The 19,297-nt window shown below is 40.5% G+C and overlaps 2 protein-coding genes across 2 annotated transcripts; both read right to left on the bottom strand.

Annotated features, from left to right (window-relative positions):
• Nucleotides 1-173: 173 nt before the first annotated feature.
• Nucleotides 174-12,374, bottom strand: dhx35 (DEAH-box helicase 35). The gene is made up of 22 exons (XM_023281877.3): nucleotides 12,205-12,374; nucleotides 9,306-9,407; nucleotides 8,782-8,909; nucleotides 8,558-8,650; nucleotides 8,172-8,249; nucleotides 7,950-8,054; nucleotides 7,814-7,875; nucleotides 7,139-7,208; nucleotides 6,061-6,120; nucleotides 5,414-5,526; nucleotides 5,239-5,335; nucleotides 4,974-5,132; nucleotides 4,415-4,625; nucleotides 4,128-4,252; nucleotides 3,799-3,853; nucleotides 3,456-3,646; nucleotides 3,274-3,351; nucleotides 3,009-3,138; nucleotides 2,775-2,856; nucleotides 2,612-2,683; nucleotides 1,401-1,512; nucleotides 174-1,285 (listed from the first exon to the last, which is right to left on the bottom strand). Exons 2-22 carry the CDS (start codon nucleotides 9,385-9,387, stop codon nucleotides 1,247-1,249), a joined length of 2,142 nt encoding a protein of 713 aa, XP_023137645.2. The 5' UTR covers nucleotides 9,388-9,407; nucleotides 12,205-12,374; the 3' UTR covers nucleotides 174-1,246.
• Nucleotides 12,375-12,590: 216 nt separating this feature from the next.
• Nucleotides 12,591-18,005, bottom strand: rab5if (RAB5 interacting factor). Its single transcript, XM_023281889.3, has 4 exons — nucleotides 17,698-18,005; nucleotides 16,809-16,912; nucleotides 16,563-16,692; nucleotides 12,591-14,921 (listed from the first exon to the last, which is right to left on the bottom strand). Exons 1-4 carry the CDS (start codon nucleotides 17,803-17,805, stop codon nucleotides 14,880-14,882), a joined length of 384 nt encoding a protein of 127 aa, XP_023137657.1. The 5' UTR covers nucleotides 17,806-18,005; the 3' UTR covers nucleotides 12,591-14,879.
• Nucleotides 18,006-19,297: the final 1,292 nt, after the last annotated feature.

A 19,297-nucleotide genomic window follows, 5' to 3' on the forward strand; every position in this document is an offset into this window, starting at 1 on the left:
CAGTAACCTTCCTGGTTTGAAAGTCCATCCCAGCACAGTGAAATGACAAACCTTTAATATACTGCTCACTGAAACTTTCAGGGCCAAATACCTCTGAAGGGAAACAAAACCAAAAGTACAAAATAAAGACAAAAGTGTACATGCACAACATAACGTGGAATGTAAATCATGAGTACTATAACTGGACATTTTATTAAACACCTGGTGGATAATGTCAATGGAACAAGTACATACAGCCTTGGTAAAACTGAGAAACCATGAGATGAAAGGCAATTATGATGGCTAGTGATGGCTAAAATCAGATAAATGCTACTGTTTCGTCAAGGCTTTGGATGCTGGATGCACTTTGTCATCTCAGGAACAAATGGCACTTCATTTTTTAGTATTAATTTCACAGCTTTTCATTTACAATGTTTGGGTGTATTTACACATTCCATCTGAAAACGAAATGTGAAGTAGACTGATACAAAAAAAACTGGCACAGAGTGGTGACAAGGCCACTATGTCTGAGCTGTACCATTGTTAAGTGGCAATACAGTGTAAAATGAGCATCCAAAAGTAATGAAATCCCTTCACAGTATCAATATCAGCAGATCTGAGGTTGACTGAAAAACAGAGAAACGTATTTCCTTCTGCAACACATTTCTGAAAATATATACCACTACATTAAGACATCAAAAAGAAATTTAAGTAAACCAATTAAAACATAAAGGCACCCAGGCTATGAGGGGGAGCAAATTAACTAAAAACATGAAAGTGTAAGTCTCTCAAAGGGAAACATCCTCACTGTCCATTGTCTTCCATTATATACCTGCAACAGGAAAAAATTCAGCACTTAAAAAAATAATGAAGCCTAGAACCAGGTGTGGACGGACCTGTGGCACAGGAGCCGCCCCCTGGACCTTAGCCTGCTCTGACTATATACACATATGAATGAACTACATGACCATGCTTGAATGGACACCTGTCAGGCACAGCCTGGACCATCTCACATTCATCACTCTCACTGATCAAATATAAACTACATCACAGCCAGAAAGAAAGACAGATTCTTTCAAATGTGTGTTAACATCAACACTAAAAATACACCACTTAATCCCATAGTAACATGGCCACATAGTGTAGAGGGGATTGTGAAGGTAGACATGGACAATAAATATATATTACATTTTTATATACAATGAAATGGAGAGGGGCACAGTGACAAATTATTCTTCCTGTGTTAGTGTGGTGAGATGATTTAGGTTTAGAGGACCCTGGATCTCTTGCTGGCCAGTGAACCATGCTAAAGAACGAAAGAAACAAGAAATAGTTAGCGGACTGCTGGTGTTGGATGCTAACAGTATTAAGAACTAAACACAGACAGAAGTTGGAGTATGTGACTTATATCTTTGGGCTACCTTAGCTTGCTTGTAAAAGTGGGGAGCCAACTCAACCAGCCAGGACGACTCCACAGCAGTCACGTCGCGCATGTAGTATTTTGATGTCTGCACCACCTCATTGAAGACAACCCTGAAAAGAACACAACACAGACACATTTACAGCAAACCATTTCAAATATGAGATGCTTATATTTTGCTAAATACACTGCCTGTCCAAAAAAAAAAGTCGCTACCTGGATTGAATTAAGCAAATAGGTAAGAGCCTTCCAATGGATAATTACTGCAGTGATGAATACGTTTCAGCTCCAACAACTTATTTAACCCTCGCTGATGCAGTGAGGCGCTTCTCATTTCTGAAACAACCACGTTGGAAGACATATCCTAAGGTAGTAGAAAGGATGTTAATCTGTTTCAGAAGGGTCAAATTATTGGCCTGCTTCAAGCAAAGAAAACAACTAAGGAGATTGGTAAAACTACTAAAATCAGGTTAAGAACCGTCCAGCGCATTATTAAAGCCTGATGGATAGTGGTGAACCATCATCTTTGAGGTACAAATGTGGTCAGTCATGGGGTCTGATGAGTCCAGATTTACCCTGTTCCTAAGTGATGGACGCATCAGGGTAAGAAGAGAGGCAGATGAAGTGATGCACTCATCATGGCTAGTGCCTACACGCCTATGGGGGCAGGATTATGATCTGGGGTTGCTGCAGTTGGTCAGGTCCAGGTTCAGCAATGTTACGTGCCCAAAGAATGAGGTCAGCTGACTACGTAAGTATACTAAAAAATACCAGGTCTTTCCATCAGTGGAGTTTTTCTTCCCTGATGGCACAGGCATGTTCCAAGATGACAATGCAAGGATTCATGGGACTCACATTGTGCATGAGTCCAGACCTCAGCCCCACTGAGAATCTTTGGAATGTGCTGGAGAAGACTTTGCACAGCGGTCCGACTTTCCCATCAGCAATATAAGATCTTGGTAGAAAATGAATGCACTTCTGGACAGAAATAAATGCTGTGACCTTGCAGAAGCTTATCGAAACGATGCCACAGCGAATGAGTGCCATCCTCAAAGCTAAAGGCAGTCCAACAAAATATTAGAGTGTGAGCCTTTTTTTTTTTTTTGGACGGGCAGCGTATATGTTAATTCTCAACATGGCCTGAATGTACAAGAATGTTAAATGTTGTGGACACTTTATAGCAGCTTCACGTAGAGAACAATAAGTACTAACCACTTTGGAGGTTTCTCTCCAAACAGCACAGAGTTGGGGTGGATGTGAAGCTCACGATCGTCTCGTAAAGTCCTGGAAAATCATGAGAAAAACAGTGTGTGACATGATTTTAAAGATGTATAAAAAGAAGAGAAGCAATGACAAAACCAAGAGAAACTCTCACCGGTAGGAACCGGAATGGTGAATGCGGGCTGCATTAGCAAAAAATCCAGACACGATGCACTTCAAGATCACATCCGGGTCACCTGTGCACATATATGTTAATAAAATTCAGCTCAAACAGCTGAAAACAAGAGATGGTCTCTAGCTTCTTTACCTGCCTGGCTGGAACTTGTATCAGTCTGTTACTCTGATACGACTCAACAAATTACATAGAATAAGCATGACACACACACACCTTCACTGGAAGTCCGCGGCACTTTAAACTTGTTCATAAGACGCCTGAGCTGCTCTCGGACAGTCACAGCCCGCAGCAGACCTTTGTAATTGAGAAAATGTTCCTGACACCACTGGGAGCTCTTCTGGTGCTGCAGGAAATAACGAAGAAGTCACACAGCCTTGATTAGAGTCAACTTTATCCCTGACTTTTGCTAAGTGCACAACAGCCCCAAGTGATCACTGCCACTGACTGAGGTATAAGCATGTGCACACGCATAGCATACCTTAATGAACGCTTCATACACATTCAGCATTGTGAGGTGGTCTCCCTCAGCAACTGCAAATTTCCTGTGCTCACGGGCCTGCAGGGTGAGATAGCAAAAAAAAAACAGGATAATTGTTATGCTGACAGAGCACTTCTGCCAAAGATTCAACATGCTCCTTCTGGAAGCCTGTTTTCACTTACGGCAGCTTTCTTCTGATTGGGCGGCACGGCAAATATATTCTGAATCTGCATCATTGCTGCGATGGTGACAATCTCTTTAGAGCAGCCAAAGTTTCCCGACTCGAGGAGCATCTTAGCAAACATGGGGCTGAGAGGAAACTCTGCCATCCGCACGCCCATGGGATCAGTCAAACGGCCGTAATGGTCCAGACCTGCCAAGAGACACACAAGTAGCAAAGATGCCGCATCTTGTACACAAACACTTTGGCTTGTAGATGCTTGCCAACACAGAATTTTAACCATTAGTCTTGTAGCTGAAGGACAGGCTCCCTTTTATCATCTTGCTGACCACCTTGTTTCTTACCTCCCAGAGCGTAGAGAAGTTCCAGAGCCTGAACCATAGTCTGAGCTGGAGGAGGCTGTGAAATTATAATAAAGGGAAATGTCTCTTCAGAACAATGTTTGCTCTAAAAGACAGAAGGAAGTGAGAACCTAGTGCACTTGGGGAGTCATTACTTGTCTTTACACCTTTGAAAGTACAAACAGACATTGATTGCATTCATTTTATGGCTTCTGTGCATCTTTTCTCAGAGGCCAAGGGCCATTCTCGCTAATTAAAATGTAAAGTACAATTCCTTTCACAGTGGGTGAACACATCACAGCCACCCCGTGGATGCAAAGTGAGCTACTCACAGAAAGGAAGCTGAACCGCAGCACATTGTCGATGCCTAATGCTTTGAGCTGCAGGATGACAGGGGCCAAATTGGTGCGCTGCATTTCTGGTACCGTGGAGGCAGGCAGTTTCTCAAAGTCCTCCTCTGATAAAAGGAACAGAAGCAGTAACAAGCGCAGGGAGAGAAGGGTGGAGTGACAAGAAAAGAGCAGGAGAAGGATGATAAAATACAGCATGTATTAACAAAGCTCAATTCCTCTCACAGATCTGCAACACTTCTCGTCTGTTCTGGCCAACTCATACGTACCTGTATATAGTCTAAAGCACTTCCCAGGCCGGTTTCGTCCAGCTCTCCCGGCCCTCTGGCTGGCTGAAGCCTTGGAGATGGGAGTGACCACGAGCGATTCGATGGCGGTGCGAGGATTATACGCTCGCAGCTTCACAAATGCACAGTCGATGACAAACACAATTCCGTTTATTGTGATTGAAGTCTCAGCTATGTTAGTGGCCACCACAATCTGGAAGAAACAAGACAGGAATATGTATTTAGAAAGCTACCATTGCCTTGTAAGTCAGCCTTTACAGAATTTTTACCATCACATAAGCAGCAAAAGTGATGCTTTTTCAGATTTTAATGTCATAAATGGGAATCTATGACAACCCAATTTTGTTCTCCATAATTTAAAGGTGTAAAATAAATCAAAGTTGTAGCTGATGTCTACAGTTTGTTAGAATGGAAGAAGTCAGGCTATCTGACTACTTGTTGGTATTGCACAAAATATTAGAAATACAGACTTCAAAGACTATAAAATTACATCACATTTCTCTTTGGTAGAAATACATGAAAAGATGAGCAGTACATTTACCTTGCGAACAGAAGAAGGCATCCGCTCAAAGACTTTCATCTGCTCAGCATACGGTAGACCAGAATACATGGGCAAAACTCTCAGGTGTTTCTTCATGCCATACCGTGACAGAGACCTGGCCTGGTCCTGCAGAAGGGACACCACCTTCTCCACCTCCTCCTAAGGGGCAAAATACATGGCAAAAAAACAATGCATTGGAAGCTGTTGTGTTTAATTATGTTCCTGTCAAATGGAACCAAAGCTGATAAATAATATGACCACGAACCTGCCCGGTGAGAAAAGCCAGGACATCCCCGTCATCCTCCGTTTCATGGATCTTCAGCACCGTCTCCACTGTGGCCTTCACATAATCTGGGACGGGACTGAGAACAGAGCAGAGACACTTTATGAAATTAAAATTATACACCGTGTCCTCAGTTTGTGCTCTGGGTGTCGTCTACCTGACAGTGTAGAAGACATCCACAGGAAAAGTGCGTCCTTCTACTGTCAGAATTCCACACGTATCCTTGTTTGGATCCCCAGATTCATTCAGGTTGAAGAAGTCGTGGAATTTCTTCAAACAATATTGATTATACAGTTAATAAAGGAAAGATAAAAGAAGCATTTCTTATTATAACCTTTTTTGCATTCAAACTATAATAAAAACTGGTTAGACAGCCTTCAAAGTTAACTGTGAATTAAGGAAAGTGATATTTACAAGTTAGCACATTAAGCTTGGCTATATTCAAAGGTAAAGTCTCTTCTTTTCTAGCAATTTCTCAAATGTTTTGCAGCAAAGAAATACTCTCATTGCCCTCAATCTGACATTTGAGAAAGTACTGTATCCAACTTACCGATGCGGTGTAACTGACATAATTTGGACGTGCAGATAAAAGCCGTTTTAAACAGAAAGATGTCTGATATGACATTTCAGCTGACTTGTTTAATGCTGAGCACAGTCGTGGCCTGATTGTGTCTTTCTATCATCTGGGTATCACAGATGTCAGTACAATGTGATCTGACCTGACATCAACCTTCCCCCGTGTCTGTCTTTGTTTGTCTCTTCTTGCTAATCAAGCATATCTGTTCATCTTAATGATGCAGTCACCTTGGCGTCGAGAGTGGCAGAGGCCACAATCAGCCTCAGGTCTCGTCGCTTCTTCTGGATCTATTGAAGAGTCGCAGAAAAGAAAACAATAGTGGGAACAGAGGGGAGGAAATGCAAAAGAGGTCACAACTTTCTAGGAGTATTTTTGTGGCTAATGAATGAAGCTGAGGTAGGCAAAAATGTTTTGGCATCGCTGGCCACAAATTCCATGCTAACATTTCAGCATGTTGTAATTCAAGTGGTTACATCCTTAGCTCCTTGTAGCCTGTAACACTAGATTTTAGCCTTTTAGCCAATCACAGGGTTTTCAGCCAGGGGCAGGTGAGATAATAGAAAAAGCAGCAAAGCCCACAGTAACCCTGAGGCTGCACTGCATGTCAAATTTACAGAGAATTGATGCTGCAACACTTTGCTTCCATTATAATCAGGAAAGTGGTGACACCAGGCATGTCAGCAGCAACTAAGTAGTGCGTTTGAGCCACGGTGCTGGATCAAACAGAGACAGATCAGTCTTGTATATATGTATTTATTTATGTATATGTTCAGGGTGTGTGTATCCTTTTTTTTACAGAGAAATGCATCACAAAGTTTCAATGTTTTTAATTAAACTACCAGTATCTAGTGTTGATCACTCTGTCTACATTTATTTTCCACTACCATCTGATGGTTGCTTAGAAAGTGTACAGAGTCTGCTGCAGTCTATGTCAACTTTCCCATATTACACAAACTGAAAAGTATCACAGCGCTGTGCAGGGATAGAAACTGAAGATGCAATATTCCCAAAACGAAAGCTCACTGTCTTGATTTACCGCCACCCTGCAGGTGTGTTGCCACTAAAAAGGTACATTAAACGGCAAACTCAATGCTGTGAACAGTCCACATGTGATGCATTCATTCTAGCCCCAGTGTGGTGGAGCAATGAATTAGATGGATGACTTCAACTCATGAGAGAAGAGTTTGCACATTTGACGCACATGCTGATTTGGTGGGAGGGACTTAATTTTGTTATGGTTTTGCCTTATTCAGATTTCTGCCTACTGCAGCTTTAAGTAAAGCTTAAATTATCAGCTGTCATTACCTTCTTTAGTAGGCCGATGGCTATGTCTGTGTACAGGGTTCTCTCATGTGCTTCATCCAGCATCAACACACTGACAAAGACAGAGAAATAAAGCACATTAGTTGCCCAGAGTGAACCAACCATCCTTTTTGACATAAGCAATCTGACATGGCACAGTAAAAAAAAAAAAAGTACAGGCATAGATAATTAAATTACTGATAGCTGAACTCCATTTAGCTCCTTCAATTATAGTGTTCTGGTAATGCACAAGCTGCCTCCCTGCCACACTGCTGTGGCTTACAGGGACACTTGTATAGACGGCAAGTGAAAACTTAGAAATAATAAGGTAAAAATTAACTGTAAAAATGAAAGTCTTGGTGACAAAATTTAAAATAACATGGAGTCCAACACGAAACGAAAAGTTTTAAATATGTATAACTAAAAGAGACATTTAACCATCGTTGTTGATAGACCATTACTCGTGATATATAACTAATCATATCAATGTTGCAGGTGGGGCAGAGTGACTACAGAGATCAGAGATTGTATCAGAGCCAGAGTAGTGCATTTTATATTCACCTATTTTAACAAAAGCAGGTGAATAAAATACTGATAGCAAATAATTCATAAAATGTTGAATATCAGCTTTGATGGTTGGACAAACGCCCAACTGAATGCTTATTTACAATCATGTACCTGTATTTTTTCAGCAGAGGATCAGCCATCATCTCTCGCACCAGCATGCCATCTGTTAGAAACTGAAGCACATAGTCAAACACTGAATGGCACCAAACACAGGGAAACACCTGTCATGAAGCCTGCAGACATCTACCTTGATCCGCGTGGCGTGGGGATCGGAGCAGTCGTCGAATCGGATGGTGTAGCCCACCTCATGTCCCAGCAGGGCCCCTCGCTCCTCTGCGACACGATTAGCTACCTATCGGCAGGAAAGTATGGAATTTAAGTCAGGCACGTGTGTCTGAGTGTGAACCACAGTGGAATGACATTGGCAGACAGTGAGGGAGCAACGAGAGGACATTGGCGGAGCTCTTACGGAGATAGCAGCCACGCGTCGAGGCTGTGTCACTCCAATCACTTTCCCCTCCGCTGCCCAGCCGGCCTCCAGCAGGTACTGATGGAAGGCAGATGAAAAGGGAAGGTAGATCCCAAGGAGGAGTACAAAAAAGCATGAAAAGCAAGCTCGGCATAAATTAAAGTATAGCTGATGCGGTTCAAAAAAAGAAAAGAAAAAGAGGCTACAAAGCTTTAAGACAAGGTCGTGTTAATCCACTGTGGGAGTTAATCCATATGAAAGGTGTCAAGCCACTGCGGCGTTGTTCTGCCTTTCAGAGGCTGCATGTGACTTTGAACATATTTTTTACCCTTTGCAGACTAGACACCGCTCTTTCTGATGGTTTGCAGAGACTATATCACACTAACCTGAGGTATCTGAGTTGTTTTGCCACATCCCGTCTCACCAACTATGATTACAGTCTGGTAGCTTTCAACCAAGTATAGGATGTTGTTTCTGTGCTGGATGGGAAACAATTAAACATCAGGGGGAGATGCACAAGCACACAAGATCACAATGAAATAGACCTCAAACTGTGCAAAAAAAGAAAGAAAGAAAAACACCCTGATGTTACACAGAAGAAGTGTGCAACCTTAAAAACGGGGAGCTTCTGTCGCTGCTTCTCTATGGAGAGGGCGGTGTGGGGGTTGAAGATGATGGGGGAGCCGGTGGTCTCCGAGTTCAGCTCCCGTTCCTCGGAGATCCCCGGTGCCTCGGTGCCTGGAAGCCAAACAGATGGTGGAGATGAGATGTTTTATTTAAACGTGAACAGGCAGAGGATTAAAAAGGATGTCAGGCTGGGTTTGGGTTTGGTGCAGTGCAATGCAACGCGACCCACGACGCGGCAAAAACCCGTGAAAGAAACATTTCAGCAACGCTCAATCACGTGCGTCGCTGCTTTTCTGCTCTACATTTTCTTCTTGTCAGGTTCTACTTTGGATTTCCGCACAGCCAACCCGAGCTGAACTGCACCGGCTGCAGACACCACGCAGCTCCGGTGTCCGCCGCCGCAGCCGCACCGAGACCCGCCGAGTCCCGTTAGCAGCCGAACAATCACAAAGACGAACCGGGATAAAACGCGCCGAAAGCAAGATTTATTGAGTTTGTAGGACTTACCCGGCTTCCAAAATTTCATCGTGGAGAGGGGAGCCGCCATCTTGGCTTCTACGTCACATTTTTTTTTCCTGGCTCGGTGCATGACGTCATGATCCTGGTTTCCTGGAGAGATTTATGAATGATGTCAGGGAACGTGAAAACAGCTGCAAGTGCAAGTTTAAGTCGGCTTTTCTAAGTAATTAATATATTAATAAGTAGTTAGCAAATATTAGACAGACATTCTTTAATAAACACGTGGACTGCATGCTAATAAAGTGACTCTTCTGTAAAATAAACTTCTTTTCTGCTTTAAAGAAAAGGTTACAAATCTAATTGCTATTATTATACTGACAAAACATCAGTTCAATTAAATCTTATTTATATAGCAGATTCATAAGTGCTTAGCACAGTAAGGAACAGACCTTACAAATTATAAGCAGAGAAGAGAAATCCCAATAATCCAGAGTTGCCTTTGGATTCTCTATGAGTTTTGAACTTTAAAAATTCACTTCAACATTCACTTTAAAAGTACTCAAAGTAGAGCTTTAGTATCTTTCAAGGTCATGTGAACTCAATAGAAGTTTTCAAGAAAATTCATGACATGAACTGGGAAGGTTATGCAAGCTGGTGTAGAATGACAAAGCGATGGATTACTGAGTTACTTGGGCACATCTTGTGGAGAAACCCTTAGGACTCTCTGGAAGGAATGAAAAAAAACCTGGATAGGGAGGAGGGAAACACAATTTGTTCAAATGTGTGCAAAAAGTTTTTGAGCTGTTCAACTGGTAACAAATTCTATCCATCCATCTATTATCTATACACTGCCTGATCCTCATTAGAGTCGTGGGGGGGCTGGAGTCCATCCCAGCTGACTTGAGGCGAAGGCAGGGAACACCATGGACAGGTCACCAGTCTGTCGCAGGGCGACATATACAGACAAACAATCACACTCGCATTCACATCTATGGGCAATTTAGAATAATCAATTAACCTCAGCATATTTTTGGACAGTGGGAGGAAGCCAGAGTAACCCGAGAAAGCACAGGGAGAACATGCAAACTCCATGCAGAAAGATCCCAGGAAGGCCGGGACGTGAACCTGGGATCTTCCAGCTGCAAGGCAGAAGTGCTAACCACACGTCACTGTGTAGCTGTGTAGCCCATATTAAATTCTAGGCAGGCAAGAAATCAATAAACGAAAAATGTAAAGCAAAAACCAACAAGGCTACGAAGCAGCTACAAGGTTGTGTTAAACCAATGGGGGAGTTAATCCATATTAAAGGTGTCAAGCCACTGTGGAAAATTGTAGACAGGTGTGGTTTCAATTTCTTTTTACAACCCGATCAACTAAATTGTGAACGTAAAGATCTGATTTTTTTCTTCCACTACTGTTTGAGATGTGACAAACAAATCAACTCAGCACTGACTTCTTCCCTCTTAGATCACTTGGAAAATTAAAATAAACCCTGTTCGTTAAAGATTTAGAGACTGCAGTTCGTGTTTTTTTTTTTCTCGCGCCTCGACTATTTTCACTCTCCATGTAGGAATGATTCAGTTCCATCTCGCCTGCAGCTGCTTCAAAATGCTGCAATGAGACTCCTCGTTGGCAACAAGAGGAGAGACCACATCTCCCCTGTCCTGCCCACTCTTCACTGCTTAACACAGAAGTGCGGCATTGATTTTAAGATTGAAGATTTCAAAACACTGCATGAACTGACACTAGACTATTTGTCTTGCTCTTACTTTACCTCTATTCTGCTGACCAATCACTGCTCTCCATCCCACGCACAGCCAAAGGTGATCCAGCATTCTCAGTTGTCACATCTAACACATCTCAGCTCTCCTATGATTTTTTAAAAAACCATCCAAAGGCCAATCTTTTTTTTTCCTTCAGCCTTTCAAATGTCACCACCATGAAAGAAGAAATGCCAGACCACATTTTTGGCTTTCCTTGCTTGTCTTATGGTTGTTGTTTCAGCAGTTTCTGTATGCTTTCATCTAGATGGTTTATGCTTTTATCCACTAATTTATATCTTCTCATCTATATGTGTTTTTATAATCTCTATAAAACTGTGGACATTGAGCCTGTCAAATATTAAGACTTTCAGCTTTATATACAGTAAAATGGAATATTTGGGGGTTTTGGGACTAAGCCAAGGGAGAAAACAACTAGAGATGCAACCTTGGAACCTAGAATCAGCATTTGTCACAAATTTCTGCCATTTTACGATCTGCAAATTAACTGTTAAATGGATATAACCATTTAATTGCATTATACAAGTCCAGTGCAAAGAGAAGCACCTAAATCAGGGGGTGTCAAACATGCGGTCTGTGGGCCATTTGTCATTTTGTGTTTTGCTTTGTTCGTTGCATTCATTTTGTGGTTTTTGGTCTCGTTTATGTCGTTTCTTTTTTGTCATTATGTTTCTTGCTTTTGTAATTTTTTGTCCTTTTTGTGTCATTTATATAATTGTCTCATTTTTGTCAATTTTTTCGTTGCTTTGTAACTTTTTTATCCAATTTTTTGGTATCATTTTTGTTTAGTTTCGTTTGTCTATTTTTTTCATTTTGTTTCTTGCTTCTGTCATTTTGTGTCTCATTTTTGTACTATTTTGTCTTGTTTTTGTTGTCTTTCTTTTGTAATATTGATCATAAAGTAAAATACTGTATCATTCAGTTCCAGATACCAGTGACTAAATGTTTTGAATTTATTTTTCTTCAGAAATTTCAGGTGGTTCATAATGTTTTGTAAAAAGACAATTCCTTAAATGTGAACATTTTTGTACCAAAACAAAGGAAACATTTGGAGTTGTGGTCCTTTATAGGTTATTATGCTGTGATTTTGCTATTCCGGCCCACTGGAGATCAAAGGATAACGTTATTTCTTTTACAACGATAAATCAAAGATAAGATGGTTTTACCTTAGCTGACATGTTTCAACTGCAACTGCAGTCTTCTTCAGAACGTCATCTGACGTGTGATGACGTGTCCTTTTTATCATGTGACCGGTCTGACAGATCTATCAGAATCTGTCAGATAGGCCACGCCCCCCGCCGTCCGGTGGTCTCTGGAGGATGGAGTCCCAGGTATTAGAGGGTGTAGGCCCCCTCGTCCCGGTTCATGGAGCAGCTCGCCCACTTGGCCGTTATCCTATGATAGTCAATGACAAAATGAACATTATCCGAACACTGAAGATCAAATTGGGCTGAATGTGGCCCCTCAACTAAGATGAGTTTAACACCTTTGACCTAAATCATCTCACACAAAAACATCTTTTAACATTTGAAGAAAGAACAGATACCATCTCTTTGAAAATGGAGGCCAAATAAAGCCCATGTTTAATGATTCCCAAAAGATTTGATCAGAAAATACAATCCTTTCAAACACCAGCTGCATATCTAATATAACAGTATCATTGCAATAACTGTTTTTAAAAGTTCTTCACTATAAAATACTGAGAAATGTGTTACATCGAACAAGATATAACATAAATAGAAATAAATCTGTAATACATGATGGATTGGACAAACGGGACATCGTACAGAATTTACAGACAAGTTTAAATTAATTTTCAAACAACATATGAGACTTTAATCTGGAAGCTACGTGTGAGGAAAATATTAAATCGTAAAGAATTTTTACCTTCTCAGCTAATGCCATAAATACATGACATCTAGATAAACTAAAAGCAAATCATGGCAGTGCACAGATAAGGTTTCACTTCAATCTGTGGACATTTGCATATGAACAAAACGTGGATGTTTCCGACCTCTTTGCTTTGAGGAATACATTTGTACAGAGAGACAGCTTTGATAATTATTAGTTGACAGCGCAGTGACACTACTGGCATCGCGACCGGATATTAGTCGATATGTGTATCTTACAACCAGCATTTGATTTGATGTTAAACGTTAGATTCCAGCTGTGGTTAGCTACAATTTTGTTAGACACCAGACTTTTTAGAAATAAAAACAACTTACAGATTTAATTCAAAGACGTGATTTTTATATCCATCTGCAGAATACAAGAGAAGCGAGTTTACCCCCATGCAAGAGATAAGTGTCAAATGATTCCAAACTGTTAACGGCTTTGCATTATTTCTATCCTGAAAAGTGGAGTAGTCCTCTTATGAACAATCAAAAACACTTCAGAAAGACTATACTGGAAATGCAGCGCACCTCAAAGTAGAAAACTCAATGCAGCAAAAGTGAGAAGCTTGTGATCACTGGCAGCTCAAACTGCTTGCTCATCAGTACATAACTTCAAAATTAAACTTAGCCAAAGAACATGAAAATAAGCCACTTTTCAGTCAAGTGAGACAAAAACAAATTCAGCTCTGATGGGGTCCAGCATGCTGGGATAAACTATGACTTGACCATGTATGTTTCCTGACTGGATTCTAATAAAACACCTTTAGGGGATTTTAAAAAGAAACAACCCCTTCAACAAAGAACAGCTGACTTAAAAAAAAAAACAAAAAAAAAAACAAAACTGAAGAATAGCAGAACATGTCTCCAGAAAATTCCATTCTACTGGTATCTTCCATGCAGAGAAGGGTTGAGTCTGAAAAATATCAGCAGACATATGAAACATTGAAAAAACAAAAGATTTGAATCTTAATAATGAGAGGTGAAATGACTTTTGTCACATTGAGTTTCCACTGCGGGGCCTGAATTTTTTATACAGTAGCTCTAAATTGTTAGTTTTCTCACATAAAAGCAAATCCCCTGTTGTTCAACTTAAAAGTAAAGCAATTAATTTAAGGTGATACAATTGATATTTAAGCGATTATGCACTGAGGTATACTCACTTATATTGTATAAAATAAAAATGAAGCTCTGAATCACATTTTAATATTCCATTAAGACAGACGACTCCAACCTTAAAACCCGAGGCGCACACATACTGTAACCTACATATTTCTCTTATTTATCAAAAAACCTAATTTAGCAGTGAAAGTGTGATTTAACAGTGAAGCCAGAGAATTAATCCCTTACCAGTAGGTCTGTACATGCAATTCATGGACTGATTGAACTCTAATGACTCGATGATGACACTGTTTTTATTGCCCTGTTCCTGTAACTTGTATGATCAGCTTGAAAGTAAAAAAAAAAGGGATGACTGTCCATACTGCTTGTTGTTCTTTATGGTCTAAAATCTGTCACTCTTCTAAAACTGAAGAAACTAAGCTGACCAGGAGAAAGAATCCTTCTTCTGTTTTACATCAAGTTACTGCTCTAACATCAACAGAACTGCAACCGGTTTCAACCAAACTATTCGCTTTTTTTTTGTAGTTTTAGTGTTTTGTCAGAAATGATGAATATGAAGTGAGGAAGGAAACAGAACACATGGGAAGTGTAATGGAAGGTGCCTCAGAAAAGGAATCCTCAAATTAGACAGATGTTCAATATTTGAGCATCACCACTCTGTTCTTGCTGGATCTTGTTTTTCGAACTAGGATTCCCATGATGCACTGCACACTGAGAAGTCATCCTGTATGTAGGAGCGCTGACGCTCCCCTCAAACCATGGAGTTCTTTTGTCTTGACAATTTACTTCAACAGAAATGTTCGTATTTAGTGTCCTGTGGGATCCTCTCAGTCGAAATGCAGAGCTGTGTAAAAGATTATCCACACCACCTGGTAAAGAAAAAAGAAAAATGACCAATTAGACGCTAATAAACACAAATATAATCATCACAAAAGGCAGATTGAGACATTTCAAACTGATGGATAATTTGCAAGCATGATTAATTTCAGCTTACTGAGTTTGTTAAAAATTGGCAGGCTGTTAAAACATTTCATAACTTAATATGCATAACAGATGTCTAAAATTTAACTCTTTCATGTCAAAAACAACATTTTCATATATTTACATCTCTATTATTCCTCAGACAAATAACAGCACTTTAACCATTCATGTGTATGAGGTCAATAAAAAAAAAAAAACTTAACTAGTCAGAATAATGTTGTAGATATCCTGACCTGGAATTCTGCAGTCAAAATGTAATTATGGATATCTTGAATTAGAGTTTTGACAGAGCAAAATGGCACTGCAGGTATCTATAGTTACGTCAAAAGCTAAGCAGGTGGAAGGCATGACGGCACTGCAGTCATACCTGTATAAAACAGCCATTTTATCACGTGTCAGAGCAGCCTGAGGCCGAAGTTTTAACAAATTTCAACCACACATTTCTAATTAACAAAACTCTCATTCCGCACAATCTCCTTGCAAATAAACTCTTCCTGTCTCATGACATTTTGTAACGATCTTACCCCTCCACAGCAACTGCCATTACCTCAGCTAACACTGCTGCTTTTTGAATGGGATGCCTTTTGGCTATTTAAAATGACTTTATAGATATTAAGAAAAATTCTGACTTGTCAGTGTCAGTATGACAAGTTAAAATTATATTGCTGAGATCTGTAAAATTTAAGTCTGGATAGTCAAACTCAGCTATTAAATGTTAAAATATTGCCACAGTTTACATACATGTCAGATAGAAAAATGAAAGCCTGGTCAACTGTACTCCAACTAGTAAAAACTTAGGTCCTTCATCTGCGCCACTGGAACTTCTGTGGATCACTAAAATCTCATAAGCATTGCGTGTGGAATAACTGAAGGAAGAATCAACATGGAATGCCACTTCTGCAAAGTGAGTCTGAGGTAAATATTTTATGTTCTTAAGCAGTAGCATCGTGCCAACTGGTCAGGGTGTTCTGCACAATTATTTTGCATTCACATTTACTTCCAAAAGCTCTGAAGCTGCCACCAGACTTGCTGATTAAAGATTTTGCCACATTTGACTCAATATTTCTTCTGGGGGAGCCCATTATTGCATGAAAAGGGCCTTTAGAGGTGTGGCTTTACTGTCTATTCAAATATCAATAAATTAGGTGTCAGTTGCATGTGGAACAAGTTTAAAAGTACCAAAGCTTATGAATTAAAGATCCTTAAAATTTCCCATCTTGCACAAGACCTTGACTTTTAGCAGTGTTATAACCGGGGATGTGATTTCAAATTAAAATCGGTACTTGAAAGATAAGATTCCCTGCTTCAAGAATTAATCAATTTCCAAGACAAAATTATGAAAACAAAAAAGTTTAACTAAAAGTCAAAGCTTTAAGCAGTTTTTCTTTAAACTCAGACTGAAACAATCATAATCCTGCTCTGAGAGAAAATGTATAGACCATATAGTAGAGCTTGATAATACAGATAAACAAATGAGCCCTTATTTCAAGTAAGTTTCTATATATTTCCAAAAATATTAGCATCCCCACCAGAAACAGGGCGAAAGATGTCATGAAGCCTTCTTTGGTGAGTTCCCACGTGCCTCCATACTCTTCCTCATCGATCTGCTGAAAGCTGCTGAAGTATACATACAGGACACCAGCATTGATGATGCAGAATCTAGCGGAGCAAACACATGAAAATGTTAACTTTTCAGCGTTTTCTTTACAACAATCTCACATAAATAGGCTCAGAGAAAAGAGGAAACGTTTCGGCAGACAGTACAGAACACTTACATGGCTATTCCCAGAAATCCTTTCAACGGCGCAACACCCCATATCACACCGAGGATAACTGCAATAATTTGTCGAAGCCAGTAAATCACATCTAAAAATTCATCCTGTGAAAGAAAAAATGGAGACTTAATTAAAAGAGTGTTAATTTCAGCAATGAACTTAAAACAACGTCAAAATTGAGACTCTTCATCTTTCTGTTCCATTCTGATGTAAACTAGGTAGGGAGTGTATTTTAGTCGTGTGTGTGTGATGGGAAAGCCTGGCCACATCTAGCCCTGATGCAGGTAATCAGGATCAGTCCAGTTCTATTCCTTTAAAAATTAAATTTAAAAAACACATCAGACTGGCTGTCTATCACCTTTGAAAAGCATCTCTTATCCTGACCTCTGTGGTTGAGAGTTAAATGCCTCAACATGAGCTATGTTTAGGTATAAACAAATACAGCGTTAGGGTTCTTTCGATGATAAGGGGGAACCCAAACTGTTCACTGATTGCTTAATTTTACTGGATCTTCCCTCCAGCATCACAAAAGAGATTAATTGTTGCCTTACTCTGTTTTTGCACAACTACAGACTAGAAATCATTGGGGTTTGGACTGTTGAACTACACTATGACTTCATTTCTTCAATTCAGTGAGTAGAAAAGTCAGAGAAATATGAAAGCGTCCTTATCATTTTGAACAAAGGTCAAATAACCAACTACGGTTGTTCCTTTCTATTTGACAGTTAGCCAACCCAGCCAGACCACATTAATCCTTAGCATGGCAGCTAGCTCCTGACAGCCGTCTTCGTGGACACGTTTCAGAATATTACACACATTCAGAGCTTTGAGGCAACAAATACCAACTGCAGACTACAACTGCTGTGCTAAAAAAGGGCCACTGACTGACCTTCTCTTCCCAAACAGCATTACTGCTGAGGGCTTTGCTCCATGTGGACTGTTTTACACCCCCATTCAGCAGATGACTTTCTTCTTTCCGCTTTGAACTGCTCGTCATTCTTTGCTGTTTTCTCCGGCTACAGACGTCGAAAAGTTAGATTTCAAATCTGACAACGCCCGAGGTTAGATTTAAATCTCCGGCGCGGACCAGAGGGGGGAAATACAGAGGAATATTTGAAGGTATTAAAGGAATCTACGCTCCGCTGAGCTGACAGATTTCAGTCGCGAACCGTAAAAGGGCATCTGAGCATGCGCAATGTTGTTTGACCCCGGTCAGCAACAGCCAATCAGAAAGTGCGACGTTTCTGCGCCGCTATTGTCAGAAAGCCATTGAAAGCCACAGCGACCCCCGATGGTGAAGATCTGCAACTGCACAGTGTCCCCAAAGGACTTGGTGAAGTTTACCAAGAATGTGATAATTCAGTGTGAAAGAAAAACTGACAACAAATAATCTTCACTTCACACAAAGGTATACTATAAAGTGAAACAAACAAACAAACACAGTGTACTTTCACCCATCTCCACAACTCTAGCACGAAGATTATTAGAGCTGAAATTAACCCATTGACATCAATGAATCAGTGTTTTGTTTGGAATGCAAAATTCTGTTTTACATACCAAAATAAATTGCTAACAGTAACATTGTTTGCTGAATATTTTTTTCTCAATGAATTAAACAATTAACAGACTAACTGTTGCAGCTCTATTCTTTTTTCAAAGGATAACAGTAAGCAACAAGTGTCTGACAACAACAGCCTTAATGATCAAGGGACAGTCCCCTGCAACGGAAGAAAATGAATGAAAAATGAAGCAATATGACCTCAGTGGGCCCACCAGCTGCAGGCATGGGTGTTGGGGTCAGGTTAGTCCTGCTCAGCCAGGCTATTCTGTAGAACACAACAGTCAGGCTGCATTTCATTAACATTCTGCACAAAATGCTCTGGCTCGTTTGTATTTCTCTACGTCAATTACAATCATATTGGGTGGAGGTAAGTAGAGGATGTGGCTTTGCTGTTCCTTTGAAATAGTAACAGGGGAAATGTTTTGGTGGAACATTTGCATACATGGAGGCAAGGTCTGTGGCTAAATTGGGCTGCCTTACTGCACAACAGCAAAACTCTAAATTTTCAGTGTGGTAGCTTGCTAGCCTGGAGGTTGTTTCCCATTGAAAGTGGTAAAAAGAGAAAATTGACAGCAGATGGCGAGGAGAAAGCTTTATGAAATGTGCAGCCATTGGTTGACTTATATCTGCAGTCTACATCCAGTGAGTAAGATTAGGATCAGGTGCATTGCAAGCCAGGAAGCAAGCAGAAATGGGCACCTTGGTATGCTGAGCCATTCTAAGGACATGGAACATCACCTCTCTGGTGGGGAAGGCAGCAGATCTGGTGTGGGAGGTGGAGTGGTGCCAGCTAGAAACAGTCCAGCTACCACCATGTAGAGCAAAATTTTGTATGTCTTGGACACTTGGGTAAAAAGGGGGAGCAAAACTGCCAACAGATCACCACCAGGTGGTAAGCTGGATGAGGTGGTGGTAAAGGCTGCCAGAC

This window comes from Amphiprion ocellaris, chromosome 8, assembly GCF_022539595.1.
Source record: "Amphiprion ocellaris isolate individual 3 ecotype Okinawa chromosome 8, ASM2253959v1, whole genome shotgun sequence".
Taxonomy (NCBI): Eukaryota; Metazoa; Chordata; class Actinopteri; family Pomacentridae; genus Amphiprion; species Amphiprion ocellaris.